This window comes from Mchenga conophoros, linkage group LG20 (assembly GCF_057382185.1).
Source record: "Mchenga conophoros isolate Kocher_MC1m ecotype Shallow Benthic linkage group LG20, M_conophoros_male_GT1.1, whole genome shotgun sequence".
Classification (NCBI taxonomy): Eukaryota; Metazoa; Chordata; class Actinopteri; order Cichliformes; family Cichlidae; genus Mchenga; species Mchenga conophoros.
Window position 1 is genome coordinate 21,940,603 of NC_140545.1, and position 26,149 is coordinate 21,966,751.

A 26,149-nucleotide genomic window follows, 5' to 3' on the forward strand; every position below is an offset into this window, starting at 1 on the left:
ATGCACAGTATAATGAGTAATAATCCTCTCTCCTCCTTTCTGCCCTCAACCCCATCATAATGTGTGTGTCTGCATCATCTGAAGAAAGCAGAGTTGTTATCTGCAATCAGCCTCATTGTGATGCCCTAATTATATTTGATTGAGAAAAAGAAATTACACATGGGAGCAGGCGTGATGATTACAGTGTTGGATCTGCTCGCACAGCGAAATGCAAACATAAATGCATCGACACAGCTGGTTAATTTAAGTGATAATGCAGAAGGAGGTAGCAGGTGTGGGGATACAGATGTGTTTCCTTCGCTGCACACTTCCTGGAAACAAATGCTTCATATGTCATTGCTGGTGAAATGTGGCACAGTAGCTCAGTGGGTTGTGATAGCGATGATATGAAAAAGGCCTGTTCTGATTCATGTAACTCCTCAAGCCTCATTTCTCTTCAGGTCTTGGGGGTAATGGTGTGGACAGAGTGACTCATGATCTGCAGAAATGCCTGATGGCTGTTCATCTTCAACCCCCGAATTTAACTTCAAAAGTTTTAACATGCTGAAGCTGTCTCATCTTTATTTGGTTCAAGGAAATGCTGCCTTCTAATGTTTTTCCCTCTAACACATGCTTCACAAATACCTCAGTGAATCTCAGTATTACTGATTTCTGTCACTAGACAGGGCTTGCTTATTCAAAGCCGGGAGGGGGAAAAATCTCTGAGAGAAATGTGGCAGTTGAGCTAATCTCCTGCAGGAAAAGACAAACTGGTAATGTGGTGTTGGTTAAGGTTTTGGAACCAGATGACTCGAGATATAATTTCTATCCTGTTTTTCCCCAATATACCAGATGATTTTCATAAAGCTTTCACCAATTTTCCTGTAAACAAATACCAATTGTAAGCTATCATACCTGAGGAACTGTTTCATCTCGAACTGTATTTTTAACAGCTGGTGTAGCTTAATCGTTCAACATAATCATCTACGCGGTTTTATTAAAGTAATATTTTATGAGATTCACAGGTTCACTCGGAAGTTCTTCAAACAGGTCCAGCTCCAGCTTAAAAAAGGACATGAAATTGCTTAAGGCCCTCAATTGACCTTGGAATAAGGATGTTACTCAAGAAAGTCAATTGAAACTTGGAAAAAAAAAAAAAATATTCAGTTTCCAATTTTCAAAGAAGTTTTGCAATTTTGTCTGTGATGTAAACCTTGAACTCAATTCAGTGCCGAGATGGGATAAAGAATATCAAATAATTTTGTTAAGAGTGCTGTAGAATATTCAGTGTTTTAGTCTCGATTGGACTATTTCTAAATGCCAACAAGTGCTCTCGGTAAAATCGTTAAACGACAACTATAATCTTTTATCAGCACAGCAGACGAGATCACGTCGATGCTGCACACATGATCCGTAAATAAGCGTTTATTGGTTTGTTTGAGAGACTAGATGGGCTGTACAGTCTGCTGGATAAGAACAAAAATGCAATCTCCGGTCTATTACTTTTTCCATCTGAGTCTTTTATAAATCCATCCGCCCTCTTGTCCCCCTTTAAGGCGATGATTTTACCACGCTGCCGTGACGGCAACTTTCTTTCTTTCCCCCCCTTTTTTTGCGCAGGTGGCAGCAGCCAGGTGACCTGTGAGCCCCACTCTCAGTGCACACGGCAAAACTTGTCCACCTTGAGCTCAGCCAACACCTGTGTGTAAATTCCTGCACAACAAAAAAAAAAGAAAAAGGAACGAAGCACTGAGAGCCAGTCAGGAAAGAGAAGGAGCAGCAAGAGGAGTCCGGAGCGCAGCACGGACGCTCCTTATTCTCTCCTCCCCCTTCAGACCCCGCCACTGCACTCCATCTCTCCATTTCTCCTTCATTCCCCCTCTCTCTCCCCCGCTCTCTCTCCCTCTCTCTCTCTCTCTCTCTCTCTCTCACCCTTTCTTAAATTGACATCGGTCTGGCTCGAAACATGATAACAGAAAAGCCTTCCTCCGCTCCGCGTTGTCGGGCTGTCCTCAACCCCGATCACTTGAAACTCAAATGAGCAGGCGTTAAAAGGGGAAAAAAAGGATCGCATAGTGTCCTGTCAGGGGGTGCTCACAGGGAATAACAACAGCACACGCACACACACCCTCGTATGTGTTCTTGCGCATCGTAGATCTTAGAAAGTGCTTGTGTTAAACTACAGTGAAAGTTAACATGTATATGCACGCTTTGATACGCGCGAGCCTTGGATTTGTAGGTTTCTGCCTGGTCGCCTTTGTCCAACAGTCAGCTTCAGGAAGTAAAACCACTCAAGGTAAGTTTTTTGTGCCTTCTTTTCACCTCGAAATACCTCCTATTTTGAGTGAATTGGTTGAATGTCGGAGTGCCTAATTAATAGATTTATTGCATGCCTTTGGAAAGATCCAAACGTGTGCCTAAATAAATGCGTGTTAAAACAAAGTTTAAAGTAGAATACTTTGAAATTTAATGAGCAGAAGTGAAGTTTTTCTTTTTTTTCTCCAGACTTTGATCCATCTATTATTCTCTGTTTGATTCAAGCAGATGCCGTCTGTTGATTCAGCGGCTTATTTTGCAATCATTTGACTGCTTTTCTCTTGTGTCAGTGTGCTCAGTTGCATATATTTGCGTAGACCTGCCAAGACAAATAGTGGAAACATAATAAGGCTTAAATTAAGTTTCGCTGAACGCTCGCTGTTGTCAGAAAAACAGTTGCTTTTGATCTTCAAACAGCATTAGCAGTGCCAACAGTTATGTTTCATTTCTAATCTTGCAGGTAGTTGTGGTGAGGCTACTGGGAGGTATTTGTCACAGTCCAGACAAGTATTTGACACTGGCCTGTAACACACACACATACACATGGAGGAGTCTCTGTCAGACACTGCAGCTACAGTGTTGTCCTGCCCAGCCGGCTGCCCTCTTGCTCTCTTTTCTTGTGAGAATTTATTCACAGCAGACAGGAACAGTCTGAATCAAAAAGTCTGGCACCTTGCAGGAACAAGGCAGACATGGTGTTATACACTAAATTTCTGATCCACTCAGCCTTCTCCTCAAGGTTTTCATCACCTAATTTTCCCACAATGCAAATGCCAAGCCAGAGCTGCCAGAAGTATTTGCATGCAAAGACACATCATGGTTTCTGTGTGAGTGTTGATTGTGGTCGGAGATGTTTTGCACTCACAAAAAGACATCTCTCGGGCGGTCGACAAGGCAAAAAGAGAAAGGGGGTGGGTGACTATTTTGCATCCTGGGTGGTCTGCCCCCACTTGTGGGAAAACTCAATATTTACATTTTGCAATTAGAACTACTTTTTTCTCACTTTATTTTCCACAACATCGATTACACACTTCCTTGTGCTGTGGAATGCTGCTGTATGAGAGCTGGTCTGTAATGGCATGCACCTGTTTGTTGGTCATCGAGTGAAACGCAGTGACCACTTGATGGGTTTCTCCTCCAGTTCCTGTTTATCAGTGCAGCTCTGCAGTGACATATTATTTGCGTTTAGCTCTGTCGCTATTTGTGATCATTTTTTGTGCTGAAGTGAAAATAAATATTGTGTTTGGTGTTGGTGGCAACTCTGTGGCACTGTTCAGTCTGCAAGCTGGGAACAATTTTGAAAAATGAAGAAACTGAGATGAACAATGATTGGGGGGGGAAGAGCATCATTTGTCAGCTCAATATTTATTCAAGACAGATGTTGTCTTTCATCAGTGTCAGTCTAATCATGGCACTGTGTTTTAGGCATCAGTCATTACTCTGGGGGGAAAAAAAGTGAAAGGGAAGATTTGAGGATGTGGTGGAGAGAATGACAACGAAGGGGGAAAAATGAGACCAGGGGAAACGGGAGAGATTAAATGTGCAGAGAGAAGACTGGGAGAGAGGAGGTTTCTTAGTGAGCGAGCAGCAACAAGCGAGAAAAAGAGAACGAAAAGTGGGGAGCCGTAGACGTCATGGCAAATCACTTTCCCTTGAACAGAGTCAGGAGCTCTTTGCTAATGCAGCGGCACCAAGGCAACGGTTGGTGTGGGGCTGACATGCTGCTGTTGCTGGCTGTGTTGGTGTAACCTCTGCTCCGGTGCCTGGGGGTCTAAAGACGCAGGGCTGCCCAAGCAGGGAGGAAGGCCACATGCAGGCCCTGACACACTGTGGGAACCGAGCAGCCTTGGCAATATGAGGCCCAAGTCATGGGGTGGCTTACCTAGAGGTGCTGCCTGAGTCTACACGATGAGCAAGATGGAAGGGTAGCAGAAATCCCCCAGCTCGCTCGCTTGCCCCTTTCCTTTTTCACACAACTCTTGCTTTGTTTGCTTTGTCCTCGCTTCCTTTCCTTTGCACTTAATGAAGTGGCTGTGCTTTTTCTCTGTCACCCAGAAGCAACGACTGCATTACACTGACCATATCAGAAAGCTCCCTGTCAGCCAGTGTGCTAATTATATTTTTGAAACAACAAAAAAAAAAAGATGTGCACAGCTACCCTCTGCCCCCTTCGCCCCTTCCTCCCATCCTGTCCAGCCCACTTTTGTTACTTGATGGAAGGTTGAATGTGCTGCAGGTCTGGGTAAGCTTGCAAATGTCAGTGCATGTATATGCGCAACTGGGATGGAGACAGTATATGGGCTGTGTCAGTGCATGGTAATTTGTACAAGTCTTTGAAACTGTATGTGAAGCCACATGAAAGAACCATTTAAATGGAGCTTTTATTTCTGCCTACCCCTTTGGCCTTGAACTTCTCTTAGAGTTTGCTGTTTAGCAGAAAGGAAAAAGGGGGAGAAAAAGACAAGCGGACAGAGACTGTGGCGCTGTCTCCTATGAACGTGGCCAGTCATTTGGCTTCAGTGTTTTGACACCACGGTGGCATTTCTCTTTCATCATCTTCACTCTTATTTCTTAGGCTGCATGGTTTCTGTATTGCCCCAGAGTCCTTACGAGCTCCTGCAGTGGTATTTGTTGGGTGGTTACGCTTAGCCCCTCAGAGACTGGATGTGCCTTAAAACAAGTATGCACAAAAGTCCCTATTTGTGTGCCAAGGTGCTGAGCACAATTTTTGGCAAAGTAATTTTTAACAGCCTGCGACTAGACTATGTATTCAGGTCAACTACGAAGAAAATACTTTTTTTTTTCTGTTCTGACTGAGGTTCTTTGTGGGGTTTTTTTTTTTTTTTTTTTTAAATGAATAAATGACATTGGAATATGAGTCACTTGCTGACTAATTTATCAATCGCTAATTTATCCTACCTGCTTATTAGCAAGCCCGGTGAAAGCAGACGAGCTTCTAAGCTTTAAACATCTTCCTTTTCCTAAGCAAAAATACTCTGGTGCTGATAAGAGCCGAGCTTGTCTCAGTCTGTCTCCTCACTCTCTGCAACAGGCATGCAGTGTCAGATAGTTGTGTTCTTATTATGATCAGAGACTCTGAGGCACGTTGAGCCTCGGGGTAGCCCTCGGTCATTCGCTGATGAGTGGGTGGAGGGGACCAATCCGGCTTCACTGTACCACTCAGCAGACACACTCGCAATGCATCTGCCTGACAAGTGGTGCTCCAATACCACTATACATGTTGTTACAGAGCAGCCGAGAGAGCAGAGAGATTATTATCTTGGCATTACTTGAGTGGTGAAAACTCCTGATAACAATTCTGTCCAAGAGCAATGCAGTATGAATAACAAAATTGACTTTGATCTGTGGGTGAATGTCTATGACTGCGATGAGTGATTTTTAGACTGGATATTAATGATTGCACTTAAAAGGCAAAAGTGCTTTCACTTACAAAAATGAGAATCCATTATAGCCGGGGAATCGCTTAAAAACTGGGAACAGATCAGCCTTTTATTGTGTCTAGTTTTTCTAATTCCCTGGTTTCTTTGTGGCCAAGATGTCGCTTGATACAAACATTTTGGGGGCAAGTTGGCTGCAGAGTGAGTGCCATATTTACAGACACACATAAAGTCAAAGCTGTCTGGCCCAAGCTGCGACCCGAGGTGATTCAGCGGGGCTTCGTTCTGGACAGTTGCTCACTTTCATCCTGGCTGATGGAATATAAAAGCAAGACATTTTTCAGTCTGCAACAGAGTGTCAAAGATTCTCACCTTAAGAAATCAGACTTTCCCTCTCAAGGAGACTTTTTATGTGCTTTTAATCAGTCTGTTTCCCTTGGTAATTATTTTTTATAATGAACTGCATATTTGCCAGGGTGTGCTTCTTTGTTAAAATGGTGAAGAATATTTCCCTGTTAGCTGTGTTTCTGTTCAGAAAAAATAAGAAGTTAGCTGCTTCACATGTAGGATTCTAATTCACAATTAAAAGGTGGGGTATACTGGGAAGCACCCTTATTCCTTTTGGATAGTTGGATCCCATTTTCATACCTATATGTTAAATATAAGGCTACATCTGAATACTTGTTGCCTTTGCTTAGCACAACGTTGTAGCTCAGCTGTCAGATGATGATGATAATGACTTTTATTTCAGTCATTATTTATAGTTTTTCAACAACCAAAATGTCCATAAAAATAAGTGACATCAATGAAAAATTATATTCCATCTACCTTTTTATAATATATTTTTTCTTCACAGAATATTCTAAACCTTAACACTTTCACCAATTTATATGAGACCAAAGCAAACAAAAGGCAATAATAATAATAATAATAATAATAATAATAATAAAATAAAAAAAAACCTAAGAGAAAAACAAATGTTGGTAGTGACCACTCCTATACATACACTGATTGACCTTTCTCAGAGACATATAAGTGGGGTTGGGCATCGTTCACGCAGTGGTGCATTTTTCTTTGTCCTGTCTTCTCCTAGAAAATAAGTCCATACTTCTTAAATGAAAAATATTGTAATTTGTCACATTTTACAAACCATATCAGGTGCCCTGGTCTCTGTGTGACAGCGTCTGTTGACATCACTGTTGCAGTACTGTTTAATATTATAGTATGCAATGTTACGGTCTTATTGGTAGTGGTGGGCTGTCAATCTCACATGATGTATTTGTTTCCTGTAAATAGCATGCATGATAAGAAATGCAGTGCAAAAATGCCAACACAATGAAAACGAGCTCAGTTACTTTGACAAAACCTGCCCAACTACCTAATTATCTGAAGATGATGTCGATGAAGCTGCCGATGATGTACTAAAAGTTTCATCATCATCATCATCGTCCTTGGATTTACTGTTTCATAATATTTCATAATGTTAGCTCTGGGTCCTTTCAGGCTATAGGATATACTCTTCAGCTTGTAGATGTATATATTTTTTTAATATCTGACCAGGAGTTTCCTCAGAATTGATATGCTGACATGGCCAGCTTTGCATTTTGCAAAGTGAGTGTTGCAGAGAGCATTGCCAATGTCTCGGTCGAGTTTTGAAAAGCATAGCTGCACCAAAACCTATTTTCAGCCACTGCTGCCATTGCCCTGTGTATTTGGACTATATGATGAGACTATATGTTTCATCATATAGTCTCGCTCTCATTCCTTATCTGCTCTGGTAAAAAATTTGGCACTGACTGATTTGCCATTATAAGAAAAATGTAACAGAACACAATGAAGAAACAGATGTTTGCATCAACAGTTTATCCAGTGGATCTAACTTTATACTGTAATGTGAGGACTGACTGCAGCACAAACCAGATGTGGTGCGATGTGTGGTCAAGTGAAGTTGATATTTGGTGAAATAAGATGTGTGAAAATGAATAAAAAAATCATTATATACTTCCAAATGTAGGAGCGCGTAAAGACTCTGACAAAAATGGCTGCACAGATTAAGATCATGGCAAAAGTATGCTCATAATTTTTGCTTTTAATCAAGTTTGTACCCACTTATGTTTGTTAAACTGCCTTCTATCATCATTGAATTTACATGTATATTATGAATGGTTACTCTTTTTGTGGATGTTATAGGCAGTATGAATGTCAGGTCACAGAACCACAAAACCATAACCTGTAGACACTGCAGATTCTCTGTTGCTGCCCAGGGGAACCCATCAGCTACTGAAGCCCCTCTGTCAAAGCACCTTTTCTGCCTTCCTCGAGCAGAAAATCACTTTATCAGCAGCTGGTGAGGCCCTTGTGAGCACCATTTGTCCCCTAATTTCAAATGGTTGCAGGGCTGACAAAGCTATAGATTTCAGGTACAATAGAGGATGGGGAAAAATGTGGTTGAAATCTCCCAAACTTTTGAGGGTAATGGCTTTGTATGCCACACCAGTGTCCGCTGGTATAAAAGAAACATTCTAACCCTCACACTCAGGAGTACAGAGCGCTGTGCTTGTTTGAGGCTTGTTTATTTATCAAGGCTTTAATTTGAACAATATGTTCCAAATGAGCCCTGTGATGCGTCTCTCAACTGTGGCATTGTGGTTAAAATTAGAAAGCTCCCTCTCCTGCTCCCTATCTCTTCCCCTTGCTCCCTCTCACCCTGTCGCTGGCCTTTGTTCTCTGTGCTGACAACATCCCCGTTGGTTTCGGGGGAGGATTGAGTCAGCGCTGACGGTATTCTGACCCCCCGAGTCTTTGACTCACCTCTAGAGCCCCCTTCACAAGTGCTGATGGCTCACTGAGGAACCTCAGTATCGTCCCTGAGCCAGCTGCAGCGACTCTTATATCATTAATCCACTAACCTCCCAGAGCCCACATTTGTTTTTCTGTTCCATTACTCACTGATTGGGGACTCGAGGATTCAGGAGAAGATATCAGAGGGCCTGTCATCTCTGTGTCTGTAACGCTACACTGTCCTTTCTCAGCTTTCACCCTCTTCTGGGTTCCCTCCTGCGACCCCTGAGCTCAATAATGGGGCTGCGTCTGTCTTTGAAAGTTTGGTGGGGTCAGGGAGGGACGTCATTAGGCTGGTCTGCGGTGGTCAGCGTTGTCGAGGGGGGTTGGGGGTTAGAGAGAGCCTTGTTTACAGACTGTGTGTGTTTACATTCCTGATGGTGAGCGCCAGCTTTAGAGACTGCTGGAAGTTAAAGGAAATGCTCTTATTCTGCTTAGTAATGGAAAAATCCAACCCAATACATCAAGGAATCCAAATGAAAAAAGGTTATTTATTTCTGGCCAGTGCATTCTGGGTAGAAAGGGGGATGACTTCACTGATGAATGTGAGACTTCCTAAATGAACAGAGGCATGGGAAAAACCATATGACCCACTGAAGTATTTAGTCACCTCTGGTGAACTCTAGATATAAATTTATTGCAGACCCTGATAGTGTATACTGTTCTTTGTGGCTTAATTACTGCACTATCAATCAAAGAGGCATCTAAGATTTTCACTGTCAGTTAATCTATCAGTTATCTCTTCTATTTATCATTCGGTCTATAAAATGTCAACAAATTGCAAAAAATGCAGAGGAGCTTAATTTGTGTAACCAGTAGTACAAACTCCAAAGACATAGAAGAGGAAGAAAGCAGGAACTGTAAATTCTTTACATTTAAAAGTTAAAATAAGTTGTTTCATTACTTTAGTTTGTTGTTGATTAACTTGCAATTACTCAACTAATCATTGGAGCTTTATAGTGCTTCAGTCCTTTTAGTGTAGTGTTCTTGCTGGTGCCACAACAAACCATTATTATAGCCCCAAGAATCTTGATTTGTATTTCCAATTAAATGAGGCCATAGCTGAATAATCACATGTATAATAATGACATGGGCAGGTTTTTGATGGGATTTTGCTGTAATTTTGTAGCGACTGAGTGTTAGATGGTAGAAATGTTGATTTATATTATGTTTTTCTAAAGTGATATTGCAGGAGTTGCCACACAAAGTGCAGTGCTTCACTGATCAGTAACTGTTATGATTATGATTTAATCTAAACCAAAAAAAAGAAAATAAAGTGAATATGCTTAAAAAAAAAACAGGTATGCTCTCATCTATCATTTTGCAAGGCTGCAGTTGAGTAAATATGTGGTGGCTTTAATAAATAGTTGGTGGGTTTTAATGATTACATTTCAGTTGTTTTTTCTGTTTTTAAATTTTGTCTCACAAAGCAGAAATACCATCTTTTTACACGTGAGCATTTAGAGCTTATCGTGTTAATCTCACATTTGTGTTTGGACTATTGGCCTGATTTAAAAACTGTGGGTGTATTTGATTTTAAAAACTTTGTCTGACCTTTCATGACCAGAACAATGAGAAAAAGAGAAAATAACAATGTATCTAAGTAATAAGATGCAGACCCACCTGGAACGGAACAGTTATTAAGAAAATATCTTAATAGGCTTTGAAACTGGCTCCTTGCTGTAGTGGGTGAGACTTTCACTTGGCAAGTAAAAGCTTGACTTAGACCCCCTCTGGGGTTGCGTCAGGAAGGTCATCCAGCATGTCTCTCAGCCAAATCAAACATGCGACAAGGGAGCCGCCGAGAGTCGCTTTATCTTAATCGGTTTTGGGCTGAACACGGGTCGCCTTGTTTATTTTCTAATAATTTGATTCAAAAAGTTAATTGTCAGTTACTTTGCCAATCAATTATTCATTGAAATGTTAAAGACTTTCTTTTCCCATCTCCTTTAGCACTTTGAAAGTATAGTCATTACCCTGGTTACTCATTTTCTTTCTGTGGAAAACTTGGTCTTTTTTGTAATTATGTGACTGTAAAATCTGCCATCTGATTTGAGATACAGTAGGTGCTGTGACTCGGTGGCCCCTTAAACGCTTGATAGGAGCGCATGGTCAGGATTGAAATGAGGTATATATGTCCAGTGAGTTCCAGCCCACTAAAGTCCACATTTCTGAACTTTTAGCAGTTAATGCCCGCTTCATGGCTTACACAGAGAACCATTCACTTTATCCCTCAGTTTGACAGGAAACAACTAAAAATATCACACTTGTGCTGTAATTGCTATGTTACCATCTTTAAAGTTGGTACTGTATCTGGCATGAACCACAATTGCTGTGTGCCGAGTGGAGAGTGTCATGTCAGTTAGCTCTGGCTGCATAAATATAAGGTATACAGCTGGACTAAGTGCCACCCTTCCCGCATATAAAATATCCTGCATGAGGCCAAGAAGTCATTAACAGTTGAGGACACATTCCAAGACGGTTGAAAAATCACTTGAAGAGAACAGATTAATTTCTTGTCAGTGGGCTCCTAATGAGATCTGTTACAAGCTCTGCTCATTTATTCAGAGGTGTATGTATGTATTAGACCTCTGACACTTAACAGAGTGTCATGTCAGTCTCTCTCTTTCTCTGTTCTCTCTTAGTATTACTCTATGATTCACTTAATTACTGTAATAAGTGTTTTCCTTCTGGAGGTGGTCCGGAGGTCTGTGAGTCATAGTCTATTAAGGCCACACATGCTAAAGTAAAGACACCAGATGCTTGGCCTATGAACAAAATCACAGAGAAAAGACATTATTTATTCACAAAGCCTGCGCTTGAGCTACCTTGAGATATGTTTTATAAATGACACGAGGTGAATCCACTTGCTCTTTACTCTGCAGTCTCCAGGCTCATCGCTGCGGTTGTCTTTATGTATGCTATGAGGCGCAGACACTCTGAAACGCTCATGAAGGAGCGAACAGATGGAAGAATTACACAGAAAGATTGTGTACGAGTTGGCTTGAGTAGTTGAAATGTTGTAATGAACCCCAAATACGTATCCTTTATACATCGTTTCAGCTGTTGGCGTAATGGAGAAGCTCACCGTGTAGGAGGGTTGTCACGATACTAAAATTTCAAACTCTGTACCGATTGCCCAGAAAAATATCAGATTAGATTAGAACAATGCTGGTTTGTCCAAATGTATTCAGCTACAGCCCTGTGTATTTCCTGTGCTTCTGGTGACTTGGCACCATATTTTCGTTGCTGATCAAAAAGTTGGTAGACTGCCACTCTTGCTGTCTAATTTCCGGTAGACTGTTCTTTACTTCAACATGTGACTAAAGGAAAAAAATAACACTTGTTAGTCACAAATAATTATCTGGTTAAACTAAAATGGGACTAATATAGTTTCCCCCCCCCCCCAGCTCTCTCATTAACATTATCGTTTTATTATTAGCCATAGCCGCCAGCCGCTGCCTTAATGATAATTTAACAGTTGGGGGTGGGTAATTTGGATAATTGCTAATAGTTAAAAGGCTAATGTCAACATGTGCGCTCGCCAGGTTAACATTTATGATTAGTGTTTAATACGTCAGTGTTGTTGATGTTGAGAGCTTTACTGAAGTCATAAAATTGGTCATGAAGGCCATGGTGTGTCTTTAAGATCCTTTGCCTTGTTTGTTGTGCTGCTGTTCACCTGTTCAGCTGCTAGTGAAGGGGAGGGGCTGTGCTGTTTGAAGTTTTTGTCCGTATGACCAAGTGAAGTTGGTATCAATAAAGAAATGCAAATACATGCCTATCCCAATATGAATTTTTAATATCAACTAGTATCAGAGGATCATTTTTTCTTACCTATGGTAATAACAAGTAAAGAGCACATTAATTTGGATTAAGAGGGTGAAAAGAGATTGTTAAAGACTTAGAAAAGGAATTAGAATAATTCACATAATACAGGCACACATTAGATTAGATATCTTAAATAATCAGAGGATTACTCGCTCTTTACACTGTTGTACAAAATGCAGATGTGTTATTTTTTTGTGCTGTTGTTATAAAAAAAAAGAAATGCAAGAAAAGATTTGTTCTTTTGCAAAGAACCAGACTTTAAAAAATTAACACCTTTAATATATATAACAACCTCTAACATTAGGCAGTGTAAAAAATGGTGTAGCACACCATTACGGGATACAGCAGCACTATAAGGGTCAGTCAGTCTACCCTTGTTGTGTTATTATGTGCTCCTAATAGACATAACAGATGGTGAGTGGCCCTGAGCAATAAGAAATGAAGTGTCTAGATGTCTAAATAAATTAAGGGTGTTGGACACAGTTCATGTCTTTCATGTTAACATGACTTGGGTGCTGAAACTTATCTTGTAGGTTCTTGTACGTTTTTACCCTCACATTAATCTGAGGCTTCATGATTGGTGGACATAAGCAGGGAGGGACCCGCAGGGTTTTGAAGTTGTGATCACAGTTTCTGAAAGCACAGGATCAGTCAGTGGTCATGATTCCTAAACATTAAGAGTGTGTGAAGGATGAGTGTAAATATCCCGAATGGAAGCAGTGGATATTTTTATTCACAACTTTTTAGAGGTTTGCTGGACAGCCAACACTGTGTCCCTTCATTAGCTGAAAGGAGATCTGGGCAAGAAGGGTGGCGAGATGCTAAATTTTGTGTTAATGTTGACGTCTGCATTTCATCAAAACGATTTCTTTTTTTTCGAGGTCTACTTTTTTGCTGCCCCAGCACAACTTCAGTAGCTACAGCTTTTCCAGAGTGCTGCGTTGGTGACTCCCAGGTTACAGGAAAGAATCACAAAGCCTTACATTAGTGTGGGAAATGTGCTGTATACAACATTAAATGTGCACGTTTTCCTTTGGTGTTTGGTCGGATAATGAGCTAAAGACTCTAGAGGCTGGATTAACACCTTGGGCTCTTTGTCGAGATTTTCCTGAGCATTTTGACATCCTCCAGTATATGTCGTAGTGACTAACATTTTTGTTTATTCTTTGGACATTTTGGAAGTAATTTGAAAGGTTGTGGTTCTGTGTGTAACAGTGTGATTCTTTTTTTTTTTTTTGCAAACAAAGCGCATCTGTTGCACAGACAGTGAGAGTGGACTGTAAAATGTTTCCAACTTCTAAAATGATTATTATTTACATAATTAGAAATTTTGTATTTTTCTCTGAGGTCAAGGGTGTTGATATAATTCTAATCATTTTTCACCCAAATAAGGAAGTAAATACACGGTTCTAGGGGAAAAGCGTATAAAACACACATTATTCAAATCGGAGTACTTTTTAAAAATATTTTAAAACATGCCCGGATCCTTTTATTAATACAGAAAATGCACATTTGTGTTTTACAAGCACAAATCAATGGAGAAGAAATGATTGCTGGTTTTTCCACACCAGTTGCTTTGCTTCACAACAAATAGTTGGCTTGTGAGTTAAACATCATATGGATCATTTACAACGGTGAAGATAAAAGAGGCGCTACAGCCATTCTGACAGCTGCTCTGTACCTAAAGTAATTATCCTGACCTTAACCCCATCCTGCTCAACCGCAACCCAAACTATAGTGTAAGTGTGGTTCTAAGATGGATAATTACAATACTTTTCTTTGTAATTATACACAGTATGACAAACACTGTGATCCCAAGAACACATTTTTATGGCATTGAACCCAGCACCCTTCCTCTTCTGTCGCAAAAGGCTCATGAAAATCAAGGAGTTCATCGGAAAATGGCTTTGTCAGGAGGAATGTTTTGTTTCTAATCCTTCACCACAAATGTTCAAATATTGCACCGAAATCATTCTGTCAGGAAAACAGCCGAATATTTTATTACTTTCGCTTATTGAATGCATCTCTCGCTCCGTATTTGTGACGATTATTTCACAGTTGACTGCAGGCGGCACAAGTAAAGCTACACCTCTGGGTGTCCCAGCTCCAATCAGTCTATTTCTGTATTTGAAGGAAAGTTGATGGGTTTGAGGGGGCGGGCAGGTTTGGGGCAAAGCAAACAGCTAGGGTCTCAATACTCAAAGTCAACATTACCCTATGTTTGAACTACACACCTTCGGCCCTACAATTCTCCCACACACTCGCGCTCTCTCCCCTCTGAGTCTTATTCCTGCTAACACCCCCCTTGAGCTGGCCCAGCTAAATACACTGCTTATCCCAGGGCTTTCTAATAAATCAGGGAGGAAAAGCACCTCTGACAAAGTCTCACCTCCACAGCCAGCAGCATTAAGCTGGCTGCTTTGACTTAAATATGGAGCCTGCTTTTGGAGTAACTTTCTTAATCACCGCTTCTGAGGACAGGAGCGTGTTTTATCCAGCGAATTGAATACAATTACAGAAAATCCCATTTAATTTACCCCGCAACGTTCCATCATGCCAAAATAAAAAATTCCAAATTGTGCCTTTCTGAGTAAGGGCATGTCACAATCCATGCAGGGATTTAGAAGTCTGACGCATGGTGGGGGTTAGAGTTTTATTGAGCATGCCATGTAAGCAAGAAATGAAGTGGAATCAGGGAGAGAAAACATGCTTTATTATTGTATGACTTGGTTTCATCCAGAGTAGTCACTGGATTCAATATTCCACAAATGTCAGTGTGTTTGAACACAGACTTGAGCTATTTGTGGCTTTAATATGCTCAAGTGCTTAAACCAGAGGAGAGCTACAAGACAGCAATATTCCAACTGACACATTCCCCAGAGGAAACTGTTTAAACATCTGAGCATTGCCCAACATATCTCTCGTCTTTGGTTTTGTTGTTTTGACTTTGTTTATTCATCCTTGTCTCGAAGCGCCGGCTTCATTCTATGCTGCCTTAACTTGTTCCCAACAAATGTGATTCCTCAACACAAAAGAATGAAAGAACCTCTCAATGAAAAACACAATCTTTTTCATCTTAGGCATGAGTCAATTACCAGGGCGGCATTACTGAACGCCCTGTACATTTTTCTCAAGCCTTCAGAGGATCATCCCCTGGACTGAACCAAAGAGTGTATTGATTCTGACATGTTTATTTCCATGGCAAAGGCAGTGGGGTTTCCAGAGAGACCATCGCATTTAGCTTTTGTTGTCTATGTGTCTACTGGAAGGCTCCCAGTGACTTTTATGGGTGGGTTTTTAAACATTGCTTTGACAGACATGGGCTATTGTAGTTTGTGGGCCAGGATTTCTTAATTTTGATGTTTATTTCATTTTCTTTAGCTCACAACAAAGAGACAATGGGACTGTGAGAGAGTAATTTAATTAAAACACATTTGTGTTGACTATTTTCCTGCTTTTCAGCTGAATTCCAACAGTTTGCTAGCTGTTAAGTTAGTTATCTGTTGTTCATTGTCATTGTTTCTCAAATGTTACTGGTATCACAACTCTGTCATGTCTAAAGATGACTAAATTTGTAAGTAATTTTGGCAAAAATATCCATTTCATTTTATTTTTCAACTCATAAATTGCCTGGAGGATTTCGAGTACTGTGCATGTGTTGTATAGTTAGTTTTACAGTTTCAGAAGTTAAGGCTGTTGTATTAAAACCCTAAACACACAGCAAGCTGCTGCCTGTCAGTGTCGGTAAAGACATTATATATCACAACATGGCAGTTATGTAACATTTGAGACACTTTTAGCCTAATATCTGCTTCTGCTCTCTCGCACCCAAGTGTAGCCTGGAGAAATAACTGCATCAATTTGAATGCAAATTTGACTTGAGACGAAAGTGTGAGTGTGCAAACCTGTACGCATGTGTGTCCCAAAGTATAAGCGTAAGAGTCGGCAGCATTGCGGACCGGAAAGATAAAGTGAACTGATTCTCCAGATGGGAACATTAATAGGATGATGAAATAAGGGATTCTTTGAGTTTCTGTCATAATGAATATTAATTACCACAAAGATTTGGCACCAAGAAACCTGACAATAGGACGGATAATTTGTTGTGATTAATACCTCGTCTATTGAAAAACACTTCTTCAAACAGCCTCTCTTGCTCTTACCCTGGAACACAATCTGTAAGGAGAAAGAAGCCAGGCTCCTGGGAAGAATTTATATTGTTCTCACCAAATATAAATCACTGGAGGGTCTTGAGGACCTCCTGCAACTCTAAATGTGTTTGTGGAAACTTGGCAAAATAAGCCACAACTGTCCCAGGTTTCTGTATTCCCCTGCTGAATGCTGCACAGATGCTAAACTCCCCAACAGACCTGTGAAACATGGCATATCATTACAAGAATAATGCTGCTGCTGGAAAACGCTGGTGTTTTTTTTTTTTTTTAATTTTCATCGTTGTGTTGATGCTCAGCTTTTATAAGGTTACTGAGCAGATGGTCAGTCTGTTTTGACAATTTGAAAAATTTCCACTCTGTTTTATAGCTATAACTTTTTAAATGACCAAACAATTGCCAAATGTTACGCTAACACACAAATATGGTGAGACCTAAACTGCTGGATAGCCAAAATCATGATTTTGTCTTTTTCTGCACAACTTCTCTAAATTAAATAAATCACTTTTAAGTCCTATTTAAAAATGCAAAGCAAAACATTGTAATGTGTTATTTATTTATTTTTGTAGATATAGCAATGGCACATAACTTTGGCACTACAGAGCTACTATATACATATCTATCTATCGATCTATCTATCGATCTATCGATCGATCGATCGATAGTTATATCTCATAGATCCAAACATTATATCTGAACGATTGATTGTTAATTGTTTTTTCAGAACACCAAAGCAGTTTGTCGGATTATGGTATCTCAAAACAAACTTTGTGATGGCCGGGAAGGCCGATCGATCTGGATGCATTTAGAAGTCCAATTGTAGAAAGTCTATGGGAAAATGGCCCTTTTTTTTTTTTTTTAAATTAATTAATTAATTAATTTTTATCATGGCCTCAAAATCTAGTTGAATACAGAATGATGTTCACCTTATACATTATGGTTTCCAGAAAGATGATAAAATGATTCATGATTTAGAGACTAACAAATGACTTTTTAAACTTATCAACTGGAAAAACACCAAAAAACAGATCTTCACAAACCAGTGGGTGACTTCATGGTGGCTAGATTAACTTTTTATATACAGACTATACCTGTAACTAGAGGAAAATATTGGAATACTGGATAGTTGGTTTTGGGAAGCTACAGATGGTTGAAACAGATTGTTGAGGGTAGGAGTTGCTAATGATGTATGATGATCCGACATGTCGCTCAGACAGCATAATCCAAGTCTGTGGACTAAACAACATTTTCTCTTGGGATCGGCAAGCAAATGTGCAACAAAAGCATAGCCTGAACCTTTGAATCACAACTCTTTCAATTTAAGTGAGAACAGAATCTCTGAATCTGTGAATACATTCACATAATTGCCTCTTGTTTTAGTCATCTCTGTCCTACAGTTATTGAATTGTGTATCCTCAGGATGCTCATTAAATTACTTTTCATGCTGTTCTGCGATGTTTAAGTAATGACGACCACGACTAAAATACTGAGCAAACCTTGTTTAAACTACTAAATTATTATGTGTTTTTTCTAAAGTTTACTGAATGCTGTCATTGTGGGTATTTAGCTCAAGGCATGTCTGATTCGGTTCATCATCACAGAATCTATAAAGTCTGAATGAGCCCATGAGAGCAGGTACTTGTCTGGAGACTGGCAAACGGACTGGTAATTTAAACAGTGCTTTTCTACTCTCTGTGAACACTCAGACTACAAACCACAATCGCACAGCCTTTTAATGCTATATGCACACAGTTGATGGATGCATCAAGGACAATTTGGGGTTCGGTATCTTGCCCGTGGACACTTTGACATGCAAAGTGGAGCAGCCAGGAATCAAACCATTTGCCTTGCAATTGGTAGATGACCCGCCCTATCTCCTGAGCCACAACATCCCTAAATTTCTAGTTAATTTGTGTTTGTGAGTTTTTTGCCTTGTGTATGCTCTGCGCAGTTTGTGTGTACAGTCTTATTAAAGCTAAACTTCAGAAACTATATGCTTGCTTATAGTATGTGCATATGAGACTTTTGTTAGTGGTGGTATTATTGCTGTTAGTGATGTTTGCACGGTGACCATATTGCATTCTGTTTTCTTCTCCACATTTTCCATTCATCTTCCATTTCTGGGAATTCTGCAGTGTCACTGTCCTCCTTTCCAGTGCAGACTTCACATCCTCTAGTAATAGGCAGATATAGCTAAAATGCTAAGCTCAGGGGTTTGGGTTCCTGGTCATTTCCCAGTGGGATTAGCCAGCTCCTGCAGAGGGCTTGTGATAAGAGTGGATATTGGAAGCTATGTAAACCTTGTTAAGCTGCCCTCCCCCTGTGTGAAGGGGGGTAATCCTAAACACCTGGGCTAGTTAACTGGGATTTGGCTGGATTAGGGGCTCCGTGAAGGCCAAACTGATCTTCCCTCTGGTTAAATCCATTTCCATTCTTATCTTTTGCTTTTTCTTCTTTGTAATCCAAACTCTGTTTGGTTGCACAACAGTTAAAATTGCTCTGTACAAAACTATTATCAATGCCAAAAATCAGTTATTCATTCCTGAGCAACAAATAAGTGTAACTGGGTTTGGTTAAACTGGGCTTTGAAAGACTTGTTTAAGTACATCTGAAAACTTGCTTTTTAGCTTAGTAAAGGCTGCGGGTCAAAGCTAGGTGTTTGTGTTGTCTACTGGCTTAATGATCCCTGATTTCTTCTTAGCATAATTCTGTCAATGACATTAAATGTTTTAATGGGAACTATTGTGGTTTTTCTTCTACTGTCAAAACAGTAAATGCTCAAAATAAATAATGAGGTCAGCATTATATGTATATAATCCCAAGGAGACCAGAATAATCTTCAGTCTGCTCTGAATGCTCAGTTTCTTACAATGTTTTTTTCTACTCTTGGATCTGAATGATGCCAGCAAGAGCAGATATTCTACAATCATGTCAGCTCTGCCTGTGAATGCAGAAGTGTTTGGAAGTGGCAACCAATCAGAAGAAAGTTTGCTTAAAGGGAGAGGAGCTAGCTTGGCTTGCTTCAGACAGTGAATGAACATGCACTTATGCCCAGCATAAGATGAATAAGAGTTATTTTGAGATGTAAGTCAGCAGCACTACTGTACTATATCTTTCTAAAAGCAATGTGATGCTCAAAAGCCTCAGTTCCACTTCCCTTTAGTACTAATTCACAAATGTTTACATGCTTATACATTAGCATACCTGCTCCTAATCTGTATATTTGCACTGTCTTAGCATGCTGATGTGCTTACATGCAGCCTCACAGAGCTGCTTTGTTGGCTGTCTGGGGATATTTGTGGTTCAGTGGCCAGTGCATCCCAGTTGTTTTCAGGCTCTGAGATGAAGTGTTCATTTAGAGGTTGCTTGAAGCACAAATAATGGTTATTGCCCTACCACAAAAGTGTCCCCGCCTTTTTACTAAAGCTTGGTTTGTATTCATTTTAATTGTTTGTGTCTGAGCGCGGCCCATTACATTCAGAAATTGGGGATGTTTTTGTGTGGTATAAATGCAATGCTATCACCAAGAATGTTTTAAATTCACCATATAATTGGTGTCTCTTATTTTTTTTTTTTTTCTAGATGTGGACGAATGTGCAGAGGCACTTGATAACTGCAGCATTGACGCCATCTGCCAGAACACCCTGAAGTCATACAAATGTATCTGCAAGTCAGGCTATAAAGGGGATGGCAAACATTGTGAAGGTAAAAGTGTCATTGCATTAATATGCTTATTTTCAACTGTGACTTGGTGCTTGGGGAGGATTTGTACAATACACTGAAGTAAATGCAATGTTTCGAATGTTAATTTGCTTTACATCTCTGAATGCAAGTCCCTGAGCCAGTGACGGGCGTGATGAGAGCGTATGTCTCAGTTAATATAACTCATTAGTTTAAAGACTTCCTGAAAATGGAGGCAAGACAAGAGAGAGGGCTGCAAATGGAGGGAAGGTGAAAGCCAGGTGCAGAGTGCTCCTTTGTGACAAGATGAAATGAAGCAGTAAATTTCCTACACATGTTAGAGGAGAAAATTAAGATAGCGGCTGAAACGGCAGTCGAAGGCTCTGCCAAGCCGTAAGGGATATTTCCACAGCCGGAGGCAGGCCTTGTAGACTGTCAGACACAAGTCTGTTTTTCTAGCCCTTTTCAATGGGCCCAAAGCCTCCGGATCATTATATCCCACAATTTTTATTACTATTATTACAAAACCGTATTTCAAAGTGCCATTTTTTTTCTCTTACTGTTATTATTCTTTCATTTACTTGACCAAGTGCTTTTCATGGCTTTCTGTCTGTAGGTCATAAAAGTTTGCTTTTATTGAATTTATTGTAAAATATGTGCAAGGTTGGGTTTCCATTGAACTCAAGGTTGATAATACTTGTAAAACAAAATTCAAAAGCAGGAGTACAGTGACTTGTATTGCCGCCTCTTCAATACTTCTTTGCTGCCTGTTGAATGTCATAGTAATTTTTGAGTGCTGCACCAAGTTAACACCTACTTGTGTTGAAAAAGGGCACCAGAAAGCATAAAGACAAGAAAAGTGAAGTATTTTTGATGTTTATGTGGTGATCACACGTGCACATGGTGAGTGCAGAGGCCTCAATCCTGCTCATATAAAATCTTGCAGTCAAAAGATCATGCAGGGACGAGTCCAGAATAAACGGAACAAGAGGATAATATCAGCCAAAAATGTATACAGGTTTATTATTTTTTTCCTTAAATTGAAAATTAATTAAATTAGTCTATCACAATAAAAGGCCACTAATTATAACCCCCCCCCCCCCCCCCCCCCAACCTGGCAACTTGCCAGCACTGTAACAATCACCTGATAACTTGCTGTCACCAGCATGACACTTACACTGTATTTTATTTTTAATTTAATTTTTTATTTTAGCAATTCCCCAACCAATAAATACACTGCAATACAAATCCACAAGGACACTTATTACATGCACAATTGTTTCCCTAAGCAGTCAGTAGTACAGTTCCTTGGAATTGTTAGTCTGCCTGCCTCACACAAAAGGACGAGATAAATGGTAAAGTGGAAAACTGCACCCAGGACAGAAACAACTTCACTTCTTTCCAAGCATCTGCCAAGACAGCATGCTAACGCTAAGCTAGCCAAGATCCCAGAGTGAGTGGTGGCGCCAGCAGCCAGACCCTTAACTTCAACAGGTAACAACATATCAGGCACCCTCCCTTGCTACCAGTTCACCTTTCTACAGCAGAATCAATGTGGCAGTCACGTTTTTGTGCTGGTTTTCATCTGTACTTTGTGTGGTCAGCTTTGTATTCTACTAAGAAAAAGATTTTAGAAATGTGTGTCCTAATTAGGGATTTGTGTTGGTGTGCGGGGGGTTGTAGAATCAGCTATTTTACAGAGTTACCTGAAAGCAAAGTAACGACCAGTATAACAAATTACTTTTTCCTGGGCGACTGTGGCTCAGGTGGTAGAGCGAGTTGTCTCCTTATTGGAAGGTTGGTGCATTGATGACACTGACTCCTCTAGTGTGCATGCCAAAGTATCCTTGGGCAAGATACTGAGCCTCTGAGTTGCTCTCATTGCATTGACCAGACTGTAAGTGTGTGAGCAAATCTTAGAAAGGCATACATTAAAAATTTTGCATGACTGTATGTGTGTGATTGTGTGACTGAGACTTGCAGTAGAAAGGTGCTTAACTAAGTTATGTAATTACAGAGCTCCAACATCAGTTCCTCTAATAATGTCTCTGATTGGAATAGGCGGTGCTCAATTGATCCAGTTTGTGCATAAAAGAGTCAAATCCTTTTATGTGAATGCCGGAGGCAAAATGCCTGAGATAATGAAGAAAGTTGATAACCAACATGATACCTGTTATCTCTGACTGAAGATGTTTTTTGTTTGTTTTTTAAGGCCTCTAACACAAAGAGACCCTGACTGTGGTGAACTTGGCTTGTAGTATACCCTAATGGACTTTACAAATGACTTTGCAGCTAAATTCCATAAATTCCAATACTATTTTCCAGTGTTGACTTGCAGACCTAATTTAAATCACCATCAGCTTGACTTAAACACGCTTTATTTTTACTGCGGTTGTAGTGTTGCTTGTTGCTTCACACTCTGTGTTGTAGGTGTAGTTTTCATATGTTGGGCAGTTGTTCACATTTCACTTTAGCTCCTTTACAAAAATAGATTTGTTTTTATTATTATCTTTTTAGTTAGACTTTAGATGTCAGTGGAAGTTAACAATATTTCCTGCCCTCCCTTTTAATGGAAAAATCTATTTATTTAGCACAGCCGGGAGCTTCTGTAGTTTGGAGTCAGAGATCGTTAAGTTGTTCTTGTTACGGGGACTTTTTTCCCTAAGCTTTGTGGAGAAACCGCCACAGTTCCTCTGTGGATTTAAGCTGTCTGAGTCTCTCTCTTCTCGATGTAATCCCAGACTGACTCCGTGATGCTGAGATAACGGCTATGTGGGAATCATACCATCTGTCGCAGGACTCCATGTTCTTCTTGTCACTGAACATGGTTCTTTTGGGTGTCGATATCTCATGCCAATAATCTGATATTTACCTATTACTCTTGCATGATAAAGGCCTACACAGCACTGTGTAAACTTTCAGGTCTTTTAGATATGAATGAAGACAACTTTGGCGCTGACATGGTCAGATGTGCCCAGCTCTGAATAAAAGCTAGTTAGTCGAGGAGAGTCAGTGTTTCATCAACATGTGGTGGGTGTTTCTAGAACAGAGTGAAAAAGTGATGGGTGATCGTGTGCTACGATCGGAGAACGACGCAGACGTGTGGAAAGCGACTAAGCAGAGTGCAGGAGAGTCTCTATGTTTTAGTTCCATCCCTCTGCTGTCAAGTCCAATTAAGCCCTGAGAGAGGCAGTCTGAAGCAGGAGCTGAATAACCAGAATCATTGGCCCTAAATGGGACAGTAAGTGCGAAATGGAAGTACTCTGTGTTCTCATCCACCTTGTCTGGGTCTCCTCAGTATGGGCCCCTCAGCCATCATCATAACCATAAAAGACAACTCCACTTAAACTGTCATAGCAGTCTGCAGTCTCTTTATCTTTCTGCCTCCGTCTCATTTCTGTGTCACATTTCTTTAGTTTTTAGCTACTTGAGCTGAAGTTAGGTTGGTTTTATTAGTCATAAGATCAATATTAGCATTTTTCTTTCCCAGTATCGACTAGCAGTGGGTCACTAAAATCAATGCCTTGTCTGATTTCATGAAGATATCTTCCTGGTGACAAAGCAGTTTAACTTGCTCTGATAACTTAATAGTTAGGTATGTGTTTTGTATAAATAGCTACATATTTTGCTGCTGACTTTATACTTTAGGTCATGGTAGAAAGGTTTTTAGTGTCTTGGACTGAACAAAAATGGTTTCTGATGCTTTAACATGTTGCCAGAAATAACATTCCATGAGTAAGAATCAATGTCTTGGCAACTGGAAACTGGCAAATTTTAGGATACTTTGTCATAAAAGCTTAGGCTGTTGGGTTTTAATAAAAGGAAAAATATTAGCAGTCTGTGGCAGATTCCCAGGTTATGTCAGTAGCAGGTGAATCATCCAATTACCACAGCTGATGTCTCTTCCATGTTTAGCTTGAAAGTGCACTTGTGAAAGCAGAGGTGGAACAAAACCAGATGATTTGGGCCCTCTAAAAGTTGACCTGATTGCTTAATTGTGTATGTGTTTATTTTAAGGGAATAATTAATCATTTTTGAACAAGCTTTGTCTAATCTGTGCCAAGAATGATAAAAACATAAAGGTTATACACACGATTGGTTTTGGCTTGACTTTATGTATTAGGCTTATTAGAGCTTTATTGTAACGAGTGAGGTTGCTACCAGGAAGTCCTTGATCCAGCAGCAGGTGTGGATATTATTGTCTGTAAACCATTACAGGGAGGTTACAGGTTTAGAAAAATGGTGTGGATTTTATTAATTTGGATCTAGTTTGACCAAAAGTTTCCAATTTTCCAGGCTGTACGCTTAGCTCACCACTGCCTGGCTGTATGTTCACAGTGAATGCGCAAATATTAAAGTCATGTCACTCTGCTAAAGTAACCCTCAGCAAAAGAAGACATTTTCGTACTTCTGAAATGTTGAAACGTTTCTTTAATCGTGGTCATACTTTGAAAATCAACTGGTTTGTTATAGCTACATTTCTGAAGCACATTCATGTTGTCATCTTTCTGCAGATGTCGACGAGTGTGCAACTGAATACAATGGCGGCTGCGTCCACGAGTGCATCAACATCCCGGGAAATTACAGGTGCACGTGCTACGACGGCTTTCGCTTGGCGCATGATGGGCACAATTGTCTCGGTGAGTGTATATGTGTGAGTATTTGAAGTGATCTTGTGTGTTGCTTTTTCTCCTACGTGTCACACAATCATGTGGTCAAACACTGTTTCCATAACGGGCTTTTGTCAGAAGAACGTGTATATAATTAGCTACATGTGTCAAATTTCAAGCTAACCATAATTTAACCCGTGTAGTTGCAAAGATCCTTCACTCTGAATGTTTAATGTCCCAGTATGGATGGTATTATGTCTGTCTCAAGGCCAAACTTGGCTCTTATTAGACAGCTGCTTCAGATATTTTTGCCATTCCCTTGTTCACATAGCAGGTAGTTCCACATGTGCTTTCACAAAAGGAAAATGCAGCCCTTATTTATAATATCTCTGATGAAAAGGAGAGAATTTATGAAGAGTTCGACCGTGAGCTGCGAGCTCTGAGTGAGCCGTCAGCCGACATGTTTTCCCATGGTTTCATATTTCACCAAAGTGCCAGTCATGTTGGCCTCACTGAGAATGTATTACATTTAAAAGGTTATGAAATAAAGGAAAACATAGTTTTCTTTCTGCAGCTGGAGCTGCTAAACATAGACATCACACATCCACCTCCATTCCCTCCTTTCCTCTCGCTCCTTTTACCCCATCCACTCATCCTTCGCTCCTTTTGTTTTGATTTGAAATCCCAAAGTGAGACCTCGCTGCTCCTAAGAAATCATCTCCATCTTGGTTACAGCCTCAGCATGATGCATTTCACTTGATGCTGAAAGCCAGCTAGTCCTGTGAGCTGCTGTGATTTTGTTGTGGAGTAAAGTTAGATGTGACTATCACAGCAGAATTCACATTCAGATGAAGCGATGGCAGAAAAACTTATCAGCACCTAACGATTTGCTGTGAAAGAGACTCTGCATGCGGGCACGAAAGGCATCATGCTCGAATCAGCCCCACATTTACTTGATGAACTGCATGTAATGCTGGGATTAAGCTACAATGGAATGGAAAACACTCCCATCTTTAGATCGATAATTAACCTGTCCTGACTTGACGATGCCCTCCTCTCTTTCCTTCAGTCTTACCGTCTCTCTTTCTCTCTCGCTCTCTGCCTCTTTATCACCCGTGCGCTTGTATTTATCATGTAAAGCCGGGTTATTTTCCAAACCATTTAGTAATGGCATTCAGTTGTGCGTGGATCATTTGGTGTGCCTTGCGTGCAGGTGTGTAATTGCGATACATTGTTTGTGTGGCTGCTGCTGGCGCATCAAACGGAATTGCGTCCATCGATCCCTTTGATATAATTTGTCATAGTGAAACACACACGATCAAAC

The 26,149-nt window shown here is 40.3% G+C and overlaps 1 protein-coding gene across 2 annotated transcripts in view; it reads left to right on the forward strand.

Moving 5' to 3' along the window:
- Positions 1-1,754: 1,754 nt before the first annotated feature.
- scube3 (signal peptide, CUB domain, EGF-like 3) overlaps positions 1,755-26,149 on the forward strand; it is a 76,756-nt gene continuing 52,361 nt past the window's right edge. Inside the window, exons 1-3 of one of the 2 annotated variants that reach the window (XM_085258533.1) lie at positions 1,755-2,275; positions 20,117-20,239; positions 24,730-24,855. In XM_085258533.1, the coding sequence (XP_085114659.1) occupies positions 2,176-2,275; positions 20,117-20,239; positions 24,730-24,855 (349 nt within the window). In that variant the 5' untranslated portion in view covers positions 1,755-2,175. The remainder of the gene's footprint in view (positions 2,276-20,116; positions 20,240-24,729; positions 24,856-26,149) is intronic. The other variant, XM_085258535.1, reaches the window with a different exon arrangement.